General features: G+C 46.8%; 1 protein-coding gene across 3 annotated transcripts in view; it reads right to left on the bottom strand.

Moving 5' to 3' along the window:
- Nucleotides 1–25,130, bottom strand: part of LRP1B (LDL receptor related protein 1B) — a 4,835,697-nt gene that overhangs the window by 829,115 nt on the left and 3,981,452 nt on the right. For all 3 annotated transcript variants that reach the window (XM_069616528.1, XM_069616527.1, XM_069616526.1), the window contains exons 56-57: nt 603–786; nt 138–223 (exon numbers count right to left, since the gene is read on the bottom strand). In XM_069616528.1, the coding sequence (XP_069472629.1) occupies nt 138–223; nt 603–786 (270 nt within the window). The remainder of the gene's footprint in view (nt 1–137; nt 224–602; nt 787–25,130) is intronic.

The raw sequence follows: 25,130 nt of genomic DNA, 5'->3' as shown, positions 1-25,130 counted from the left end.
CAATGAGATCCTCCTACATTATAGGCCTCTGCCTCGGGGAGAAGTTACTATATCTAGTGAATCATCACAACAGAAACAAATGGAAACAGAAACGAAATGTAAATACAATAAATATGTTACGTGTTACTTCATCTTACCTGCTTCAGCAATGTGTAGTTGGAGCCATCAGTGTTGAGTTTTCTAATTTCATGATGATCAGCAAGGATTAAAAATGGTTTCTCATCTACAATATCAAGACATGGCTAAAATGTTTAATATTGGATGTAAAACACTATTGCAGATCATGAAAAAAACTGAGGTGATCCTAAATGAAATTACATTCAAATATCTAAAAACACAGCATGATTATAACTGTATTATAGCCTGCACCCTTGTAATACCTAAAAAGGTAGCGTATGTTGCACATAATATATGCACTCTGGATTGTTGTATATGCATTTTTCTAGTATTTACATCTTTCCCCCTCTCTCTCTCTCTATCGCTCTCTCTCTCTCATTAAAGGTGATTGCCATGAAAACATTGATGTGCTTCTGAATTCAGAGATGATTTGCAGGATCTGCAATGCGTGCATAACAGATCATGCAACCTATGCAATGCTTTACCTGAAAGGGCCTTGCAGGCGTTTGGATTATCAGGCACTATTTCATAGCCATCTCCACAGGAGCACTTGTAGGTTCCGTATGTATTGATGCATTGCTGGCTACAGGGAAAGCCAGATGAACATTCATCAATGTCCACACATGTTTTGCCATCATCCTTCATCTGGAATCCAGTCCAGCATTTGCACTAGAAAACAATACAAACATATTCATTCTGCATTATTCTTACTCTTGCTCTGCTTGGTATAAATCTACTGCAATTGATTTTAACGCTGGGAGATCCAAAAATATATACCTCAGCAGAGAAAATGTGAGCGTGCACATTACTTACATTTATGTCCTGGCAGTGAGACAGCACCATGGAGAATCTGTTTTATAGACTTCCTTTCCTCATATCATTAATTTTAATATTTCACATAGAACAATGGTTTTCAAGTTAGTGTCAAAATAGAAATATATAAGATGGTAACCTCATGGTAAATCATTATGAATTGTTTAAGCAACTAAACAGGCAACGCATGTTATCCAGGACGACAAAGGTTTGTGGTCCAAACAGTTAAGATTTGGAACAGTTTGCTGCTCAGTGTGCCGTCAACTAACCTCCCGATTTCCTTCAAAAATCTCAACTCAAGCCCTCTGTATGTCTTTGGGCTGATCCTTGCATGCCACCCCTATACCTTTTTTGTGTATGCACATCTCAAATATATCAACTAACCATACCAAACTGCATACTTTTTCAACATATGGAGTTTGTTGAATCCACATTTTGTCCAGCAGATTCTACAGTTTCTACACTGATGCTGAATTTATCAGAAACAAGAAGCAGAAGGATAGCGGGTCTGATTCAAAAAATAATTAACAAGCAGTGGGCACTATATTGGGCCTCATTACGACCCAGGCGGTAAGTTACCGCCTGGGCCGTGACTTTACCACCATGGCGTAAACTACGTTTACGCCATGGTGGTTGGCGGACTTACTGCCCCATTCCGACCTTGGCGGGGCGGTAAGTCCCCAATCCCCATTTACCCTTCCCCATTCCCATTTTTGCCCCATAGGGCATAATGGGAGTGGGGAAGGCGTTAATTACGCCACCGTAAATTACGGTGGCGTAATTATCTCCATGGTCCCTTAGCGCCATGGATTTTAACACCTGCTAAAAGCAGGTGTTAAAAGCAGCATGGCGCTAGGGGACCTCGTAATTGGCGGTAAGGGGTCAGCGCAGCTAACGCTGGCGTAAACCCCTTACCGCCAGGGTCATAATGAGGCCCATTGTCACTTGCATAATTCGGATGAATTCATATTTCTCAGAGGTCGTGTATCAGTGCAACTGATGACCAGGTCTAGCCCCTTGTATTTGTTTTGTGAACACACCAGTTAACCTTTCTTAGCACCCTGGCGCAGTGATGCAGGGTTATTCAGGGGGCTTCCTACCCAATCAGGATGTTCCGAACTGGGGATTCGCCTCAGGATAAAAAGCCGGCATTCTGAGCCTCCTCAGAAGTTGGGGGTGGAGGGGCGAGATCTTCCCTGCAGCATTGCAGGTAAGTGCTTGCTCGTGCTCCTGTCTGCCTTTTCCACGGACGCCATTGTAGTTACGTATACAACTCAGACGGGGGTGTGGCCAGCAGCAGAGCTATGCGGACGTGAGCCCCTGTAGCTCCTGCGGCGGCGGCAGATATCCTGTAGAAACAGCCTACTACGAATGGCTTTCCTGTGGAAATTATACATTTTCCAGAAGACAAACACACCGGGCACAACCAGGCGAAATCCCGGCCAAAATCGCTCACTCCTGGGTGAGTTCGGAGCCAGAAAAAACAAGCCGCGCAGCAGTGGGAAATTGCAGACAAAATAGCCGCGCCCGTCGGATCGTAGCCGAATGAAGGATCGTCACTCCGACTCGGATCTGCGATCAGTGACCAGTGGCTGGGAATGGAGGCACGCAGCAACAACAGCCGTGCATGACGAGGTGGAAGCTCCACCAGAACAGCAGCACTCACGTCGTCCGTGGAACACTCCCAGCCAGCAAACCGAATCAATCGGGAACCTGTTGAACAATACGGAGAATGGGCCTACCGTCTCCCGAAGGCGGCAAATCTATGCTGTGCCCGTGTGAATGGTGTGGCGAGCCCCAGTGCACCGTCGGGCCGCCAGGGTGACCCGAGAGGGAGACGGCACCCTAGGGTGACAACCATACGTTCGCCCTACCCTGGCCCTCGCGCTCGTACAGAGCCTGCAAGAGAAGGAGCCCAGACGGCGTGCAGAACCATGCGGCCTGGTAGGTCCACGGCACGTGACCCGCTGGCTTCATAACCCGCCTCGGGAGATGCCACAGACCCTCCAGGGACTCCAACCTGTGGGTACGTGCGGCAAAGACCCGTGCCTACGTAGGCCCGTAGTGCGATCAGTGCGGTCAGTGAATTTACAGGACAGCCGGAAAACATGGACAAAATGGCCGCACCCATCAGTATATAGCAGGGTGAAGGAGTACCATACTGTGATAGATCTGCGACCAGCTACCTATGCCTGGATGCGGCTGCCCACAGGCCTAACCAACAGACGCCCGCACCTCCACAGACTAACAGGCGCCCCCGGCCCAGGAGGGCACAGAAGGAATACTACCAAGCCGGCCTGAAACCCCAAAACTGTGCGCCTGTTCAGTCGGAGGCACCTCACCATCGCCGTACGATATGGGCAAGGATAAACCCAGGAAACTAATCTCCCAGAGCAGGATGGATCAATTCACGATGCCGACAGCAACCACCCTGTCGGAGCAAGACCTACCAGACACTATACCACAAGCAGAAGGCACAATATTGTTAAAAGACATCATGGCTGCCATAGCAGACACACGGGCCTCGATGGAGCAAAAAATAGATGGCATCAGCATGGACGTCTCCCTCCTCCGGCATGATTTCCAGAAGTTGACGTCCCGTACCGGAGAAGCAGAGCAACGCATATCTGGGACGGAGGACGGCCTACGGCAAGTAGAACAACAGCTGGCCAGAGTTACGTCCCGCCTAAAAACCATGGAGGAGAGGGTCAATGAAAGCAAGGGAAGATCCAGGTGTAATAATGTTAGAATCCTGGGATTGCCGGAGAAAGTTGAAGGCCCGCACTTCGAATTATTTCTGGAGCAGCTACTCACTGACATGTTCGAAACAGATACATATTCCAACTTGTTCTCAATTGAACGAGCCCACCGTGTGCCGACGGGTCGTCCAGTACCAGGTGCCCCCCCCACGCACAGTGATAGCAAAGCTATTAAACTATCGAGATTGTGACGCATTGCTCCAAACGGCACGGGCAAAATGCACCCTCACATACAATGGATCGAAGATAGCGTTTTCTCCAGATTACACCAGAGACGTGCAAAAAGCCCGACAATCATTTGACCAACTCAAACGACAGTTGCAAACCTTGAATGTGAAATATGGCCTCCTATTTCCCACCCAACTTAAAATATACTATAAAGGCACGACGGTTCACTTCACTGACCCCAAAGATGCGTGGAAGTGGGCAGTGCAACACATTGAAGGCGACTGGACCAAGACAAGAGGCAACGGAAACAGAACCCCCCCGAGCCCGACCAAGAAGTGAACCGCCGGACCGACAACCGCCAGGCAACGTTCCGCAACCAAAAGTAAGAGAAGACTGACACCCGAGGCATGAATAATCAGGAACTCTGAAGGCCCCAATAAGCAAGGTGCAAGGTACTGTGTATTGTTGACATTCTGTTTACACGATTATAACAGCCATGAAGAGACTCATAGAAAAGCAGCCAGAACAGGTGGAAGCCCCCCCCTGGCAAGCTCCCCCCCCCTGGAAAGCTCCCCCCCTGCCTCCCTGCATTGGAGCATGGTGGGAACTTACGAGCGATGGGCTGCGAGTCTACAGCTTTTGTTTAATTTTTTTTCGAGTTGTAATGGGGCGACAGATGCTTCAGTTGGGGGCGAAGTATGGGAGGGGGGAGTTGGATATATGCTTTTATGTTTAAAGGATGGACAAACTCAATGGAACATTGAAGTTCTCAAGACACAGGTTTTGGTGCGGTCTAGGCTGTTGTTCCCTGCCATGCTACAAATGAACGCAATGGCCAGACCCCAAAGGACGTTACTGTCATTTACACCCACATACGCCTAAATGACTCTGCAAGACACTAAGGGCCTCATTTCACGGATGGCGGTAAGGATTTACCGGTACCGGTAAAATACCGGTACCGGTAAATCCTTACCGCCTTACTAGGAGGTCCCTTTGCGGGTTGGGGGATTTAACGCCTGCTTTTTGCAGGCATTAAAATCCAACCCGCTAAGGGACCTCGGAGGTTATTACGGCACCGCAAAATTGCGGTGCCGTAATTAGCGCCTTCCCCATTCCCATAGAGCCCTATGGGGCAGAAATGGGAATGGGGAAAGGCAATGGTGGAAGGGGGATTTACCGCCCCTCCAACCTTGGAATGGGGCGGTAAATCCCCTTTCCGCCAAGGCGGTGCCGGTATTTTACCGGCATGAGCCCTGGCGCTAATAGCGCCATGGCTCACCGCCTACCGTGTAATGAGGCCCTAAAATCCGAACCTTAAAACTCCTCACCTGGAACTTGAATGGTCTAGGAAGCAGTCTGAAGAGACGATTAGTGCGACAATTCCTGAATAGACACAGCCCAGCTATTGCTTTCCTAACTGAAACCCACCTAGCAGGAACAACCAATGCACTGTTTAAGCGGTCCAACTACCGCACAGCAATACAAGCAGGATTCACGATAGGAGCCAGAGGAGTAATGATACTGATACATAAAAGACATCCTTTTACCCTTATGGCCACAACAGAGGACACTGGAGGCAGATACACGCATGTCACAGGCACGCTCTGGAACAAAACGATCTCCCTACTGGCGATCTATGCCCCACCCACACTGCAATCCACGCTAATAGAAGACATCACGCCACTAATCACTATGGACACCTCAGACATACTAATCCTGGGGGAGACTTCAACGATGTAATGGACAATACCCGAGACCGCACACACCTCCGCAGTACAGACCCCAATCGCCGAACTAACCTGGCCACCTTTGTCGAAGCATTTGGAATTAGGGATGTGTGGTGGGACCTTCACCCGGAAAACAAAGAATACTCCTATCAATCTGGGGTACACGCATCACTGTCGCGCCTGGACTATTTCTTTATACCAGCATCAATAATACACACGGCGACATAGGCAGAGTACCGCCCAAGAGGCATCTCGGATCACTCCCCCCTATTAATGTCAATCACGACGTATAAACCAACCCCGCCACCGGTATGGATGCTGAATAATGACCATCTAGGGTCCCCGGAACTGCTAGAACGTCTACAACACGCTAGCACAACATACTTCGAGCTAAATGAAGGAACGGTGGACTCCCCCATTACTCTGTGGGAAGCTTACAAACCTGTGATTCGTGGAGAGATCATCTCCTGGACCGCGGAACAAAGAAAAGCACACCTGGAATCAATAAGAGAAGCAGAGGCAAATGTCAAACTAGCGGAGGAAGCACACCTAATCCACGATACTCCTGACACGAACAGAGCTCTGATCTTAGCTCAAAAAAAGTTACAAAACATTGCATTGGACAATGCTAAACAAGCACACAGGGTGATGAGAGCCAGAGTCTATGAAACAGGCGACAAAGCTGGAAAGATGCAAGCATGGCTGGAGCGGAGAGATGAGGGACACAACCAAGTAAGAGCGATAACAACACAAAATGCTGAAGCGAGATCAACAGATGCAGATTTTGCAGAGGAATTTGCAAAATATTATGAAACACTATACAGAGCAGCTGAAACTCCCCCTGAAACCTCTGTGTTAGAAAAGATCGCCCTTCCCTCTCTTAATGCTGAACAAGCGGCTGGGCTAGAAATGGAAATCACAGAAGACGAGATGGCAGCTATGATGCAACTCCAGTCCGGAAAGACACCTGGTCCGAACGGTTTCCCCATTGAAACCTGGAAGAAGATAGGCAGAACTGAACTGGCCCCACACTTACTCAAATTGTATCAGCAGGCCCGAGACAAGGGCAGCCTACCAGCGGATTTAAGGAAGGCGACAATAGTTGTGATACCTAAAGCAGACAAACCCCCAAACGAATGTGGCTCTTATCGACCAATATCTCTAATTAACAGCGAGACGAAGATACTGGTGAAACTGTTGGCGATGCGCCTACAACAGGTCATAACATCCATAATACACCCAGATCAATGTGGGTTTATGCCTGGTAGATCTATGAGAATGAACATACGTAGACTACACCTGGCCATTGAGCGTGCCCTGACCCTGGACATTCCCACGGCAGTACTTGCGGTAGACCTTGAGAAGGCCTTCGACTCGGTCCACTGGGAAGCACGCTGGGTGATTATGCGTAAAATGGGGATTGGTGAGCGATTCCTAACCTGTATCCAACTGCTGTACGTCACGATGCTTCGCCCTGGGGAAGGGGACACGACAAGGCTGTCCACTATCAGCCCTTCTCTTCACGCTGGCCATGGAACCACTGGCCCAATGGCTGAGAGATACACGCACATGGAAAGGCATCCCTGGAGGACCAGAGTGGGAAGACATAGTCTCACTATACGCGGATGACCTACTGAGATACCTTCAAGAACCTAAAACAACTTGCCCAGTGGTAACACAGCTATTACAAGAATATGGCACCTTTAGTGGTTTGAAAGTGAACCGATCCAAAACCACACTTTTTGCACTGAACCAACTGGGAAACGAGCCCCCTGAGGCCTGCCCATATAAAGTCGCGCATGAACAGTTTCGATATCTAGGCGTCCAGATTACAAGAAATCTCAACGACTATATACCCGAAAAACCTGCAATCCCTTACGGCAAGATTTACAAGAGATGTGCAACATTGCAAATCTCTACCATTGACCCTCTTAGGGCGAGCTGCATTGTTCAAAATGTTAACACTTCCCCGCTACTTGTATGGGCTACAGAATGCTCTGCTGCACATACCAACCAAGATGTTCCAGGTGGTAGAGCGTGTACTTAGGGAACTCCTGTGGGGTGGCGGACACCCGAAAATAGCACTTCGAACTCTACAAAGGTCAATATGGGAAGGCGGTATCGGTCTACCGAGGCTACAGACAAACTACTGTGCCAGTCAGATGGTGGTGATAAACAACACTCTACACGGCGATCCAACACTACCACATGTGAGAGCGTCACCCCCCATGGAATTATACGCTGCGTCACCTAGGACATCTCCACGTGACATCAACTCGCACACGCCACGTATCTAGGTAGAGTCACACACCTTCATAGGCTGGGAAGACAAAATCACCCCACTGCAACCGCTGTGGAACAACAGGAACCTCCCCGAGGTAATCAAACTGCCGAAATGGCCAATCTGGATGAGACACGGTATAGAAAAGGTGAAAGACATTATAGCAGAAGGATCTATTAGACCTTTTGATGAACTAATTTCAATCTTTGACCTCCCGGAAGCAGAGAGGTATCACTACACACAGCTCCAACATGTCCTGCAACAGCACCTCCCTGCTCTCTCCGACATGGCAGACTCTACTCCACTGGAACGGAACATAGTGGAAGACCATATTCCAGCCAAAGTCACCAATGTTATGTACAGTGTTATCACCTCCTTTGCCACACCAGAACTGGAACGATTGAAGTCGAAATGGGAGGCTGAAGTGGGAGAAATTATGTCAGAAGACTGGGTCCAAATCCTGATGTACCCCCGTGAGGTCACCATATCAGCCAGACTACGCCTAGTACAGCAGAAGATATTGCATAGGATCTATTACCCGAGGGTAGCCCTGTACCAATGGGGCAAAATAGCTGAACCCAACTGCCTGTGCTGCCGGGAAGAGGAAGGAACCTTCTTCCATATACTGTGGGAATGCCCAGTAATCAGTCATTACTGGCAGCAATGCTGCGAAGTGTTATGAAGAGTCCTGAACCAGACGATCCCCAGAGATCCCAAATTGTTGCTACTGGGAGTGGACAGTGAGATCAAAATACAAAAAGCTCTGCCTCATGACTACAACAGCAATCATCAAAAGAACCATAGCACGCCTATGGGGGGTAGCGGAACCGCCGCAGGTGAATCAGTGGATCACGGATGTAGAAATCTGCATCGCAATAGAAAGGAGGGTGTACAGAGCCAGATGTTGCCCTGAAAAAACAGATAGAGTATGGCAACGCTGGGAAGACACGATATGAACTACTGAACTTCTAATATCATAACATCATAGACTAAGGGTTTTGGACAATGCTGCCGAATACCTACCTTCGTACCAAACATTATTACGCTATGTACCGAATGTTACATAATAGCATTTAACATGTGTTCCATATGAGTGCTTTTCCCATCCAACGTTATTTTTATTTCTATTATTATCATTAATGTTGTTGTTTAAATATTGGCCCTGGAAGGCCCAATGGTTCTATGTTATAAATCTAATAAAAATATATTATATAAAAAAAAAGAATACAACTCAGAAAGTCAATATGCAAAACTCTGGGGAGTAATGGGATACACATGCTGTCTGATTGTGGGGGCTCCAGCCATCCATGAAATTCATATTCTCACTAAATCACCTTTACTGAAATAATAATGTTATGTTTTTTGAATTACTTCATATAGTGCGTTATAATCAGTGACCACCAATCGCATCTATGCATATATTCAATGGTTGTGAGCAGCCACACCCCGCTGAAAGGGTCTACTATTTAGAAGGCAAGGTATGGGGCATGGTAAGAAGTAACAGCATTTATTTACACACTTCAATCATATACCGAATTCCTTATCCTAATGGTAGGGTGGAAAAATACTCTTCCGCTTTGCACTGTATTTGCTCTTAATGGTGAGAGAGTCAAATGTGTCCCCTGATCACTTTATAACTGGCTGCCCGGAAATAGATAAGAAGTTGGGAGGGGAAGAGTGGGATTCTGGGGGCTGCATATTGAAGATGCATTTAGGGTTCTGATTACAATCCCCCCAAAAAATGTTTGCGGTAAGGAGTCAAATATGTCTGAGGAAAGAGGTTCTGAAAGCAAAACAAATCACTTGAGTTTAAGTAAATGTAAAAACACCTACTTTACACATTAAACACGCTGCAGTGCCATCATGAATGATTTAACCGCATGTAGACACGTGCTAGACATTCTGTTTTGAAAGTACACAGATTCTTGTGGAATGTTTTTGGTAAACATGGCTTAGTTGTTGTTGAAAGTTGTTGGAAATATAAAGATTCAACAACACTACCAATAGCCCCTAACCTTATACAATATGGGTGCAAAATGTCATTAAAAAAACTATCTGGTAAGTGTGGAACAGGGTTGCTCGGTGAAATGTGCTGTAGGTGTTCAGAATCCTTGAACTATTAGAAGCATTAATGCAGAATCAGTTGGTCCTCCAATTAAGCAATAATCCTGAATTCTGCAGGCTTCACCGGCCGGTTATGGCCCTGGGTCCAAATTACAGGGCCTGAGTGAAGTGAGGGCCTTAAACCCTCGTCTTGGGGTCATTACCAGGCCTGGAAAAGCCCACAAAATGTGGGATTATTGCTTTTAGCACCCCAAGGCAAACCCTTTGGGTGCTTATTGCAAAAGGTGACAGTCAGAGTTGCCATGGAAATGGAAGGTGGGACTCTGCTCGGAGCCCCTCTTCCCTTTCCATGACTTCAATAGGAAGCAATTTTGCCCGGGTGGAGGAGTTCTCAAGAGGTGAAGAGATTAGGATTTGGGGGGAGGATTGGTGAGGGTTGTGTGGTGAGGATGGATTTGGGGGCAGAAGGAGGAGGGAAAACTGCAGTGCCGGGTAGTCCCGAACCCAGACTTGCATTTGTAGATTCAGCCCAGGTTTGGACCGACCTTATTGACTGCCGTACCCACCGTGGATGCTAATAGAACTTTCAAAAGGGTATGTACACTCATGTTCCTGAAATGCTCGATCACTTCCTTAATCATTATAACAAAGACTAGCTTCCAACCAAAACGTGTAACAAAATAAATCTATCTATTAATGGTTTCATTCGAGTTGCCCTGACAAACAATTGCTTTCTCAATAGATGTTTGACTACACAAAGCTGAGATGAAGATAGAAAATCTTCAACACAATTGTGATGTTCTGTAATCAAAGTTCCTGATTCCCTGAACTACAAATCAGGGCAACTCGTGGATCCATGCATATACTGCGGCGAGGAGAGTGATATGTTTTCTATGAACAATTATACTATTAGAGCATCATTCCAAGTTTGGTGGCGCAAGCGAAAAAGTGGTAACAGAGTTACTGCGCTTTTACACACACTGAAAAAGTATAATAGTGAGTGAATGTAATGCCGGCAGAATTACTGTGGGAGTTTCTGTAGCAGTTTAATGCTGGAGGAAAATCCTCAAAATTACCTCCAAAGTGTGGTGGTGTTGCTGTAATTCTGCCGGCAGTAAATCTGCCTAAAAGCTCCATGTTGTCCTAGAATTACAACTCCATACCACAATCCTGTGGTAAACCCATGGGACCAAGTGGCAGTAACGGGGATCTGATGGTGGAAGTAAATCAGCAGCTTTACAACTGAAATCATGCCAAATTAGGAGTGAGGCTATGGGCCTCATTACACGGTAATCCTTTACCGCCCTACTACGAGGTCCCTCAGCGGGTCCAGTCCTTAACTTGTGGTCAGACCACACGTTAAGGACGGGACCCCCTGAGGGACTTCAGAGCTAATAACAGCTCCTTCCCTATTCCCATTGAGCCCTATGGGGGCTCGAATGGGAATTAGGAATGGTAATTGGCATGGGGACTTATCGGGTCCTCCAGGGTCGGAATGTCCCGCAAGTCCCCATACCACCTAGCGGGACCCAGAAGGCGGTAAGGGGTAGCCATGGCGCTAATAGCACCATGGTTTCCTTCTACCGTGTAATGAGGTCATGTGTCTCCTTTAGGGACATGATTACCAATTCCCCAGTGGGAGCTTGGCACATGCAACATGGTTCTTTGCCAGACACACACAAAGGGCCTCATCACGAGTTGGGAGGTAACGCCGGCGTTAATAGCGCTGGCGCTATCTGCAAAACTGCCAAACCCACTGGCGCTATTAGCGCCGGATCACGGGTTTGGCGGATTTGAAAATCCCCATTCCCCATTGAGCCCATTTGGGAATGCCCCATTCCCCATTGGGCTCAATGGCGAAATTTGCACTCTTACCACCTGTGGATTTCCCGCTGGCGGTATGAGAGCAAATTTATCAGCGGATTTCCCCCCAGCTCAGAGCTGGGGAGAAATCCCCTGAAGCCCTGATTTGGTGGACCCTTAAATCCGGCGGTAACAGTGCTACCGCCGGATTTAAGAGTCACTCCCAAACTCGTGATGAGGCCCAAAGTCTGTTCACCCACCGGAAAACATTAGCTGATTCAGAGTACAACCCGAGTACTTGCAAATCTCTTTTGAGAAAAACAGTGGGTAGCTCTGCCAGTCTGTCAGATAGTGAGTGTCATGTTCCTGTGCTCCTTCTTCACTTTTAGTGCACCCACACTGAATTTGGAATGGGCCAAAGGCTCCCCGTGTTGGGAAGTGTAGTATATTAGCTAGGACCATGGTTTGGTTCTTACCAAAGAAAACCATGATTTGGTGCTGTACTTGGAGCAATGTCAGAGAGGGAGCAAAGCACATTCATTACAGGATAACATATTTAAACACTTTATCTAAGCAAAACATGCACAGTGTCGTAATTGCATCTCTAATCACATGTCATGCCCAAAGGATGGAGATAGAGTGGGGAGATCTGGCATCCAGAACTTGGGTGCATTTGGATCCTCTTAAAGCTTCAGTCAGAAGTTCGATAGGCTGCTTCTGAAAAATACCAAATTTAAACCAGTCCAAATATTCCAGAAGCAGGTTCAAAAGCCTGATTGGCAAACACTGGAGTGGCAGCCATTGAGGCATATGTGGCAGCCTGGTGCACCATTCTGGAATGTTTTAATAGCTCAAACCTAAGTATGGAACATTTATGAATGCATATCACTTCCAATGTGTATATTGAGTTTTAATGTATCCTATGGATCAAGTCAAGAAGGGTTATGTTTTGAGTTCACTTACTGGGGATGCAGTCATAGGGGAATGGGCTTGAGGAGCCGACATACTTCTGTTGCGTCAAGGGAGCCTCAGCACCAAATTATATATTGTGAAAGTCTGTTTTGTTTCTACAGGATCTAAGATTAAGTATAAGAACCCAGACAATGCCAATACAATTACCACCATCTGTCAATGCCAAATTGAAGGAAAACAACAGTGATGGTGATGGGTGATGGGGAGAGACAAAAGTTCAAGGATAATCCCCAGCACATACGACAGAGCTTTGGGATTAAAGCCCCTGGATACTAGATACTAGAGCAACAAGGAATTTCATGGGCCAACAATATGCTGGGGAGTAGAACTTCTCAATCATCCAGAAGGCACAGCCAGATGATGTCATTTCAGTGGATGTATGCCTCCTATCATACGAAACCATTCGGTATAGGACAGGAGACTTCCTGATATTGTGCACCCATCACATGAAGACCATTCTATTCAACGGCATAATGGCAACTCATTTTAAGATCATATCTGACTTAGCCTGGCTGGTTAAGCTCACTCCCATAGCATTTTATTTCATTTAGTGTATTGTTTTCTGTTTCTGTTTTCTTTTTTTTATAACACGCTTAATGCCTCATTTGGGTTTCAAAGCAGGGATCTTGGATTCGAACCTCTGTTGCGGTGTGTGGTCTTGCTTTTAAGACCAGCACTTTGCTCCTGTGCTATCCTCCATTCGCAAGCAGACTGGAAATCCTGGGCAGTTATCATGTCCTCATTTGCACTAATCAATAGGCCTCATTACGAGTTTGGAGTTAGCCATGCCGTTTTTAGTGGCATGGCTACCCACAAACTCGGGCCTGGGTCCCAGAAAATGGGATTTACCGGGTCATTCCGACATTTGCAGGACCGGTAAATCGCATTTCCGAGACCCGGTACGTCCCCATTCCAATTTCAGCCCCCATAAGGCTCAATGGGAATGGTCGCGGATGCTAACAACGGGCCTGTTAATGATGGGTCAGTTGTTTGCAGCCTGGTCTGCTCGCGGATGCTGGTGTGCACGTCTGGCCAGACGAGATGTGCATACCGCCATCGCGAGCAAACTCGTAATGTGGTGGCCCGGTATGAACGGTGCCGGTACCTTACTGGAAACCATTTATACCGCGGCTGCCAGGGTCGTAATGAGGCCAAATGTCTCCATTACACAGTTTCCAAATTTCTGTTTGAGTAATCTCGCGAGACATGAATAACTGCCAGTTTAGTAGTGCGTGAGCAATATAAATAATGTTAGGATGCCTTTTGATGAGAGAACTTGCAGAACAGCGCCCCACCTCATAGATAAATGGCTGTCTGGTTGATTTACAACTATCTCTGAAAAGATGTGTCTGCTTTCAGGGAAGGAAAATAAACTTTCCATAGCTATACACAACTCGGTCTAAGCAGGTATGTCATCTAACGATCAACATTTGCAGGTTGTCAACACCTCTTTTTATAAGCAGATGAGGGGGAAAGCCTTGTGTGTACGCTTGTGACTTAAAGGTAAAACCCATCAGAAATCAACAATGCCTTTCTCCCATCATTTCATTCATAAATCAATTGAAAGATGTTAAGATTAAATGAAAGTTGGGCAAAAGGCATGCTTGCATTCTCCTAAGCATCCGAGCTGGTTATGTTGGGAAGATGGCAATGAACATGCAGCTGGGACACCTTGAGGATTTATTGATGCCATGTTGCCAATGTGATGCCACTTTCATGATTCAAAGACTGGTAGTGATATCTTCCAGGATTACAGGGAGGTCGTTATGGTGATTTTCCATGATGATATATTAAAACATTCATGTGGAACACGTGGGGAAGGTGCATCAGAGGTTAGGGGAGCATTGTGGAACTATCCAGTTATGTCAACACCCTTTCAAGGGTTCATGTGAATTATAAGATGGCAGAGTCCATTCAGAGGAGGGCAGCACACAATAATATCAAATAGGTCGCATTGCTCTCAATGTGATGCTGTATGGTGGAGGGAATTTATAAAGGGTGTGGGATGAAGATGATAACGAGTATCTGGTCATCATTTCACAAACTTGTTTCTGCACACAAAACAGATTTAAAAGGGAAAGGAAAGCATTTGTAAACTTAGAGAGAAGGGAAGATGTGTGCATGATGGATGGGAAAGCATGCTGTGCCCACATGGGGGTGAATGAGTGAAGGCGAGACAGCAATGGCCGTGATTGAGTGGACACGCATTGCTAAAAAGGGAGTCAAAGGAGGCATTGGTCCCCCGAGACATGTGGAGGAGGTGATGTCTGGCTGGAAAAGTATGAGGGGCATAGTTGACAGCTGGATGGGTTATACCAGAGGAAGAAAGACGTTTTAGGGCAGACCCTCTGATAAAGGCATAAACGGAAGTGAAGTTGTGTGCTAGACGGAGAGCTTAAGGTGAATCCAGCGGCAGCTGAGTGTTAAGAGGGTGGTCCCAAGAACAAAAAGGCAGGTTGAGGAAAATGGTTCAATGTGAAATTCTAAAATATTGATGTGCACACAAAAAATATGTTTTTTTTTCTGGTCGATTTTGAGGAGATCTCAATATTCTGGCATTTCCAATTTTATACCCTTAACCTCTTTCCCCACCTATCCCACTCCTTTACTTTTTATTTCAGGTGGGGTTAACCCCCGTAAGCCCCACCTTTGCTCCCAACTGTTCACTTCAGTACCTGCCCCCACTCCCATCACAAGCACCAACAGAAACATGCACGGACACACACACACACACACACACACACCACTTACCTGATTCATCGATGGCTTATATCAGGCCCGGACATACCTGTCAGCCCCTGCACGCACATGGGTGCAACAGAGGCGTGCCAGTTCGCTTTAGAAAGGCCGCACTGAGTGGTCTCAGGTGGTTTTTATAGTTGGAAATAATAAAAAGAGATTTTCACTCTATACCCAAGGAAATAAAACTTCAAGGGGAAACCCAGCAAATGTGAAGGGTGGAAGAACCCCCATGTATTGCCTGGAAACAATAGGGATGGGTGCATTTTTTATCAGCAATATTCGGAAAGGGACACCACACACAATCGTAGGGTTGAAATCGCTATCATGTTCAATAAGCATAGAGACCCATCGACCAAGATTGATATTGATTGATTGATATTTTATTTCTATCTCGCTCGTACACAAGTGTTTCAGAGCGCGACAAGGCAAGGGAGGGGAACAGGGGAGAACAAAACAGCGATCTTACTAGGCCCAGTGACATTGAAAAGAGAGGGAGGGGAAAAGTGCATGGAAGGGGGAGAGGTGGAAAGTGTGAAGCAGAGGAGAAACAGATAAATAACAATAAATAAATAATAAAGGCAACACACAGTGGTAATGCAGCCAGCAATTTGCAAGTGCTAGGTTTAAGGCAGCAGACAGGGTAGGTCTGATAAGTGCAGGAAGAAAAGGGGGGGGCTGTATGGGCACAGATACAGACCCCAGTGCAAGGGGTGGCCTGGAGGCACTGTGGGAGGGTAGCAGGATGAGCAGGTACCTGGGCCCAAAGGACAGAGGGTGGCCCCCATTTTTTGTGGCATTAGGGTTGTAGACTGTGCTTGTCTTTCAATGGCCATCATCCACTACCTACTGGTTTACTTTCATGTCAATTCTATGTTTCTTTGATTTGTTTATTTTATTGAGAAAGAACACAATGTGCCTCATTATGAGTTGGGTGGTATTCCGGATTGCAAGTGGCAGTGGCAGAGTTAATCCCCATTTTTTGAGGGTCCAATGGGGCATTTTTTGCGTAATTACTATTTGCGGAAATACTGCTGCATTTATTCAACTGATGTGATTTTTAGCAGGAAGTCGGGAGATTTGCATCAAGCATGATGCTGGAAGTAAATCCCACACTCCAGGGATATACTTGTAGTATGGTGGTGTGGGAAAAGTGGCAGGATTTACATTATCGCCAATTTGTTCATGCACCACCATACTTCTAGTGAGTCAAAAGGTCTGTTGTGCAGTTGCTATTGCAAATAAGAATGGGGAACTGTATGCATTTCACAAGGTTACATTAATGTCACATCATTATGATAACCATATGCATCACTTCATAACAGGTATTTCCACCAAATACCTAGTAATATATTTTGGATTGAAAACACAGTTGCATTCAGAATGCAGTGTGGTCTATTTACAATTTGTAGTGTGAAAATGAAGCTCAATCAGAGTTTGCAAAAAACATCACAACCAGAAACATTCAGGAATTTGTAAATCGCATAGATCGTTGATCTAATCCCACTGTACAGATTAATTGTTGTTATATTTATATTTCATTTTTCACAAAAAATGGTGTTAAGACATGTTTCAAACAAAATGTATAATTCGTTATGACAGTATGTGTTGCTAGTCTCTATAATTCACTGCACGCCTATTTGTCTCTACCTTGCACATTTTCTGGGAAATGGTGTCTATGTTCTTGTAAATCATAGAACATAGCATGAGTAGATGGCAATCAAATATCAAAGCCTGGCGTATGGTCTCAGTACCCATTCATGTGAAAGGGAACCATGACAATGTGGAGAATACTGCGGCAATAATGGCAACAGTTAGACATGCGTGTGAGTGAGAGGGTCTATGGCAGTAAGAGGTGGCAAATGGTTTTGGACCAGGCACAGGGTGTCAGAAATTCAGCAAACAATCGGCCTCATTCCGAGTATGGTGGTAGCTATGGAGCAATTAGCTCCATGGCTGCCTCCCATACCGGTACCGTCTCCGGGTTGGTTCAATGCGGACTTACTGGTCCATTCCGACCTTGGAGAGACCGGTAAATCCCCATTGAAAAAAACATTCCCCATTCCCATTTCAGGCCCCTATAGGGCTCAATGGGAATGGGGAAGTAGATAATAACGTTACCGCAATTAGCTCTAAAGTCCCTTAACGGGTCCCATCCTTAACACCTGGTCAGACTAGGGGCCTCATTACACGGTAGGCGGTGGACCAAGGTGCTAATAGCACCTTGGTCCATGCCGGTAAAATACCGGCACCGCCTTGGTGGAAAGGGGTATTACCGCCCTATTCCAAGGTTGGTGGGGCGGCAATTCCCCTTCCCCCATTGCCCTTCCCCATTCCCATTTTTGCCCCATAGGGCATAATGGAAATGGGGAAGGTGCTAATTATGGTACCGCAAATTTGCGGTGCCGTAATTAGCACCAAGGTCCCTTAGCGGGTTGGTTTTTAACACCTGCAAAAAGCAGGCGTTAAATTCTCCAACCTGCTAAGGGACCTCGTAGTAAGGCGGTAAGGGTTAACGGTCACCAGTACCATTACCGGTGACCGTTAACCCTTACCGCCTACCTTGTAATGAGGCCCTAGGAGTTAAGGAAGGGACCCGCTAAGGGAACTCAGAATAGGGCGCAAAGGGATTACCGGCATTACTGCAGTAACTAAATGATGGTCTGAGTTATCTACCCATAATATGGCAATGCTTAATAAATGATGGTCAGGGCAATACCTGGCAAATACTATAAGAACTTACAACTATGATGAAAATAGCAACTAAACGGTGTTAATACCTAGTCATAGAATGCTTAATGTGCCGGGGTGTATGATTGTGGTAATTTTCACTACAGGAATGACACTGCCACTAGGGCCTCATTACACGGATGGCGGTGAACCATGGCGCTATTAGCGCCATGGTTCATGCCGGTAAAATACCAGCACCGCCTTGGTGGAAAGGGGAATTACCGCCCTATTCCAAGGTTGGCGGGGCGGTAATTCCCCCTTCCACGATTGCCCTTCCCCATTCCCATTTTTGCCCCATAGGGCTCTATGGGAATGGGCAAGGCGCTAATTACGGTACTGCAAATTGCGGTACCGTGATTAGCTCCCTGGTCCCTTTGCAGGTTGATTTTTAACGCCTGCAAAAAGCAGGCGTTAAATTCCCCAACCCGCAAAGGGACCTCGTAGTGAGGCGGTGAGGATCAAGAGATAGGAATTGTCTATACCCATTACACTCGAATTGCAAAGAGTTTCAATGTGCTTAGTCCCTGAACTGCACCCATTGAATCCACTCCACTTCCTCCCACAATTCGTGTCCACCTCTGTACACTGTCCTCTTTTTTTTAAAATCCCTCTTCTTCCATCGATATATATGTATATAGAATGTCCTGCCTGCTCATCCTCCAATTGGGGATACATAGGCATACGGATATTACACCTCTTGCACTATACACTTCTAATCGTGCTTTCCCCTCTCTGGCACCAATCCACCATGTGCTCTCTCGCGCTGTCAGTCTTCACCCTCGGTGTTCTCCATTGTAATGTCATGTCATGTTATGCTATGGTATGGTATGCTACAAATCATATATACGGTGTCATTTCAACACCATAGTGATTTCGGAGTGTCTGGCTTCTCTGGAGGTATCCATACCTTTGCCTGCATAGGAACACGATTAGGAATGAGACAACAGGATGGGCAAGTAGGTGAAATGACACATTCATAGGGATGGGGAGATATAGGAGAAACGCCAAGGAATGTTTTGAATTGCCTGAGCGTGTGGGGCTCAATTAGGATAGGCCATAGTTCAGAAATGCAGAACAGAAGGTATGTTGTGAACGTGTCTGCCGCTGGTGTTTCTTTTTCAAGTGTGCAACCATGTCCATGGTGCTAAAAACATATTCGTTCAATTAATGTTTGCCCTGGGACATTGTTTGCTATAGTCATAATGGGTTCCTTGGTGCAGAAGTGCTCTACATAATGTGTTCTTTGTACTAGGAAAAGAAAATGCTATCGAGCTGCTTGCACTTGCACAGCATGTCTGTAATAACGTGTCTAGACTATTCCATCAAGACAGTTTAAGACTTGCTAAGAAAATGAAGTGTCTGTAATCGGAAAAATTACAAATTCACTTGTCGCCAAAGTTATTGTGGAGTTTATTTTTTCAGTGCCTTAGCATATCATTTGAATTTGCAGAAATAATGGTAGCTTAAAAATTAGCATATGACAGATACTTTTTCTCAAGCAATCCGTCTGCTATGATCCGGATAACTTGTTTGAAGAGGAACTGACCTCCACTTTATATTGAATTATGATTCTACTCGCCTGCTTTTCACAGTAGAATCCTATAATGAAAGGAATCATCTTCGTAAATTATTGATTTGCCTCTTGATGAGCAGAAGTGAAGTGCTGCATTTTTCATCTAGAATGCATCCTGGACAGTCGTACAAACCTTTGACTGATCATTTAATTTTGGCTGCCATGAGTTCCTTGGTAAAGCTAACTGAAATAAAGATATCTCATGTATTAAGTAAGGTGATATGTATCCATTTTGCATTATGCATTTACAATGGTAGGCTCGAATACAACCAGAAAAAGTGGTCTTATTTTAGAGCACTCTTCCTTGGATTCCTCCCACCTTTAAGCAGTGTAATAGTAGGTGTTATTACCCCATTTAATTGTACCTAATGTATCAACCGGATTAGGTCGAAGCGGTGGGTCTGCAATCCATGAGAATCAAATTTAGCAAGTAGAGACTAACCCACTTGTTATAGGTGAGCATTTAACTTGCAAATTACCCAGTTCGATCTGAGGGAACACAATAGTGTTGCTATGTATGCCTATTAGAGTCTGGAGTTAATAGGTGTAGGGTAGCAGCAGCTCATTGATTATAATAATATATAGCAGCTACATGTCAAGCAACACTTTCACAATAAACTGATCAAAAGTGATAGAATGTGAGACAGTATCAATTCAAACAGCACCAGTGAACATTTTCCAATATAAAAGAATCCAAACAAGGTTCTATAGAAATAGATATATTTGAATTAAATACATCATTCAAACAATTAGCTATTAAAAACAATATTAAAAAAACACCCCCGTAAAAAGAAGACAGAAGATACAGAACAGGAATATATAAGCACTCTGGATACTTAGTCAGTTAGAAATCCAATAATGTTGATTAAAAAGATATTTCTCTTAGGACATAACATGTGGATCAGGTGCATGGGTCATTACAAAACACCTGATTCTAATGTTGGGCGGTTCAATGTTGCTGAACCAGGTTTGAGAGTGGTGAATCATATCGGTCCAAGTGGCAAGTTGGCATCCGGTCGGTTCAAAGTGCTTGCTTGTATGTTTTGTAGGTGGTGTTCGAATGATGCAGTTCGAATCACTCACAAGGGTAGCTTCAAAGGTCGATTCCATTCCCTGGTTCAGGTCGACAAGTGACCAGATGCTCCAGCAGTTCTATTCAAAGCTGTGAATCTATAATCCTGATACCTCAATGCGATATTCGAGAGGCGGCAGTATGAAGTAATCCGCACTGGTGAGCTGGTTGTTCGAACTGAACAGGTGATGTGCTCTGCTTGGTACAGTGTGGTTGTGAGCTGGTTCAAAGGTGCAATGGCAGCGGTTCCAAGTTTGAGTACCGAATATGCCAAAGGCAGCACCAATGTGTCCCATTGGTTTGAAGGTGTTGAACTTTGTTTAAGATGTTTCAAAGTGGTTTGAATGGTGTAAACAGGAGTCCTAACTGTTCTGGCTCTCATGATGAAGTGGGCTTCACTGGAGGAGACACTCGGATACGTCTCTTCTCCTATAGCCTAATCAGGTCTACACGCAGAGTTGTAGGTGTTAGTCCACAGCAAGAGTCACCCCCAATGTGAACTGGAAATGTTTAGGGAACATAGCCCAACTCTTCCTTGGATTATTCCTTCCTTATCTCAATGACTGAGGGCTTTGGAAAGACCATCTCCCCCCAAAGGAAGTCCACAGGAATTCTTTAAGTTATTGAAAGTTCAAACATGAATCAAACAATGGGCAGTAGACACCCTCTTTTATAGGCAAAATACCACATGGGATTTGAGGAAAGCAAGCCTGCTTTAAGGGGTCCAATCCCTGTCTCTGTGACAAGTGCCCCTTGCCTTCTGATGTAATACCCAGAGTCATTTGTTCCACAGGAAGTAAACGAGACAGAAGAAGAGAAATGTCCACCGATAGGTAAGATAGAGGAACCCTTGCTCAAACCCTTATGTGCTTAACTGACTGTCTAATTCCCCCTTTTCCCAGCCAACAACTTTACTGGACTGTGGTGCGCAGCCCCCTATTGTCAGGCAGGCCTTTGTTATAGAATTGGCTCTTTGAAGCAACACACTCTCTGTGTCTCCAGCTGGGAGATCCAGTCCTGCCAGGCAGTAGTTTCCATTACCCCAGAGAGCCAAAATAGACATGCACCCTTCCTTTTGTCTGATTCACTGGAATGCAGAAGGCAGGTGCCTGAAATCCACATAGCCTCACATAGCTGTCTGAGCTAACAGTGACGACACTGGTATGCTACAAAACAGAAAAACAGAGATGACTTTCATAATGATGTGAACTACCAAGCAACATAACAAACTGTGAAAAAAGATGAAGGTGAGGCACGCACTCCAGTTTCCAGTAAAATATGCAAGTAGTAACAGGGTTGAATCCCTTCTGCTGCAGTTCAGTTGCTCTGTTGTTCTTCTCCTCCTAGCACTTTCTTTTTTTTTTTTTTTTTTTTTTCTCTCCCCCCATCAACCCCTTGGACTTCGCAATGGCGACCCCATGCATTACAGCCTTAAAGGCCTCCCATAAAGTACCAGCCGACTTGACACTCCCTGTATTCACCTCAAAGTAAGCAGTTATCTCCTCCCTCATATCCTCTCGGAAGACTGGATCCTTGAGCGCTTCTGCCCTAAGGCGCCATGTTGGAATGCGCACTCGTGGGGGGTAAAGCTGCCATCGCAAGACCAGGGGCGAGTGGTCCGAGAGGACTCTCGCACTGTAGTCTATCTGGTCGCACTCCGCGACAATGTCTGGAGTGACGAAGAAGTAGTCCAGCCTCGTGTGCAGTGGATGCGGGGCCGAATAATGCGAGTATTGCCTCACGCCAGGGTTACTCACTCTCCAAACATCTACCAGGCCAAAGTCCGTCAGCAACGTCTGCAATACTCTGGCCGCCGGGCTGGGCTTGGCTATCTTGTCGTCCGATCTATCCTCCCTGGGGTTCAGAACACAATTGAAGTCCCCGCCCCAAATCACCGTGCCCCCCATCCCATCGCTAAGTCTCGTGCACAGCGTCCTAAAGTATGTCGCCGTGTCCTGGTTGGGAGCATAAGTGTTTATAATACACACTACTTTGTTCTCCACAAGCCCCCTTACCATAACCAGCCTCCCATCAGACTCCACAACCTCCCCCAGCAGCTTAAACGGGACATGTGGTGCCACCCAAACCAGCACACCTCTAGCATAGGCAGAATATGTAGATCCCACTACTGTCCCCTTCCATTTCCTTCCCACCAGTTCCAATTTTTCCTGTGTCAGATGCATCTCCTGTAACAAGGCCACATCTATCTTTTGTCTCTTCAGGTACAACATGACCTTGTTTCGCTTTAGGTAGCTGTTAAGCCCTCTAACGTTCCACGTTAGCATCCTAAGGTCCCCCATGGTCTATCAGTAGCTCCCACCTCCCTTCTGGGGATTCCCGCCCCCCCGCCTCACAGACACCCATTCCCATTTCCACCCCCAGGCTCATATAGAAACTAACATACCCCACACCCCTAACCCAACCAACTGCCCAGCTCCATCCCTGGATCTCAGGCATCCCCGTGTTCGGTTCTCTCTGGAGACCCAAACAGAGAACCCGACGGGGTGTCACCCCACTAACAGTGACTAACCTTAACTCAAACTGGGGTACAAAGAACGGCCCCTGGAAGCTCCACTCCCTCGCATTCGTATCCGTGCACGCGGACCATGTTTCCAACACCTAACGCGTACACGTTCTCACCCAAAGTCACAGACTATATTCCAGTCCCAATGTCCCTAGCCCAACCGGGCCCGCAGCGTCACTTATCTCGTCCCGTTCCATCAGCCATCCGAACATCTGGCTCCTGAGGGCAGTTTTGCGCATCCAGCCACTCTATGGCATTCTCCGGAGTAACAAAAAACAGCATCTTGCCCTTAAAGAGAACCTTCAGTTTGGCCGGATAAAGTAACATGTATTTATACCCAGCCTCCCGCAATCGCCTCTTAACCGCTCCAAAGTTCATGCGACTGCGCTGTACCTGCAGGGTATAATCAGGGTAAGCAGTTATGGTCACCTCTCCTCGTCGTATAGTGCCCCCCTTGCGAAAATATTCAAGGATCCTTTCCGGGTCCCGGTAATTGAGGATCTTAGCGATCACAGGCCTGGGTGGATTTCCCGGCGGTGGCCTCCTAGTCAAGGCCCTGTGCGCTCTCTCCACCGCAAACCCCTGCAACAGGGCACCCCCCGTGATCTCCTGCAGCAACAAGTTTTCAATAAACTCTGTGGGACTTTGGCCTTCAGCCCCCTCCGGCAGGCCCACAATGCGGACGTTGTTTCTCCGGGCGCGTCCTTCCGCCTCCTCAGCCCTACTCTCCAAGTTACCCACACGTTGCACCAAGGCATGGAGATCACGCTTGTGCGCGGCGCAGTCCTCCGCGGTAGGGCCCATCTCCTTCTCTAAGGTCTCCGTGCGCTCAGCCAGGGCTCGCACGTCGTGCCTCAGGAGGTTCACGTCCTCCTCCACCGCCCCAACCTGTAGTTCCATCGCGGTTTTCAGTTCAGCCACAGCGAGCTGGAGCTTGGTCTCCCACGTCGCTTTCAGGTCCGCGATCGCAGCGAGGACCTCTTGGTTCGCACCCCCGACGGCCATCTCCTTGGCCTGAGCCTGAGCCCTCTCCTTGCTCCTGGCTCCGTCTGGGCCGGGCGGCGTCTTGGCGTGTTCGTCAAGCGTGGGTTGTTTGTTCTTTGCTCTCGGGAGCTTGTTCGACATGTCTCCCGTCAGAAGGGCCACACTCGGGTCCAAAGTAGGGATTCCTTCTTGGGGATCCTTTGTTCTCCGGCTCACCCAACCATCTTCACGACTGTCGTTGTCCACCGCTGTCCCAAGGTGGGCCGGGTTGTGCTACACCCTTCGTAACGCCCCGAGGGCGCACGTGCGTTGTGGAAAACCGCCACTGGGGTCCCGATCCCTCACTTCTTTGTCTCCCAGTCAAGCGGCGGTGGCCATTTCCTCATCCGTCGAGGTCTCGTCTCCAATTCTTCACCCGGCCTCTAATCACACTTTCGCAGTGCGGACCCGGATAAAAATGTATCCGCACGTGCAGCAGAACTTCATGTACGCAGTCAGCACCTTCTCAACCGAATCGCTTTGGTCCTTGCACGGTTTTCAGGCGGATAATGTACGGATCTGCGGGAGCCCCCGTACAGACGCGTCTTTTCACATGGCTTCCAAGCCACGCCCCGCTAGCACTTTCTTGTCACAAACAATCATCTGGGAGGCAGTATTTCTTTACAGGTGTTACTTATTAGTTGCTCTTTCAGTCTCAAAGGATTCTGGTAGCTGGAGTGATCACATTTTTACAATTCAGGTGACCAAGAACCAAACTAGGTTTGATTATATTTGTATATTAACCTGCTACCAGGCTGGTAGTTC

Source organism: Ambystoma mexicanum, chromosome 9, assembly GCF_040938575.1.
Source record: "Ambystoma mexicanum isolate Mex_15411 chromosome 9, UKY_AmexF1_1, whole genome shotgun sequence".
Lineage (NCBI taxonomy): Eukaryota > Metazoa > Chordata > Amphibia > Caudata > Ambystomatidae > Ambystoma > Ambystoma mexicanum.
The sequence above is the reverse complement of the archived record's forward strand: the minus strand, read 5'-3'. Positions and strand labels throughout refer to the sequence as shown.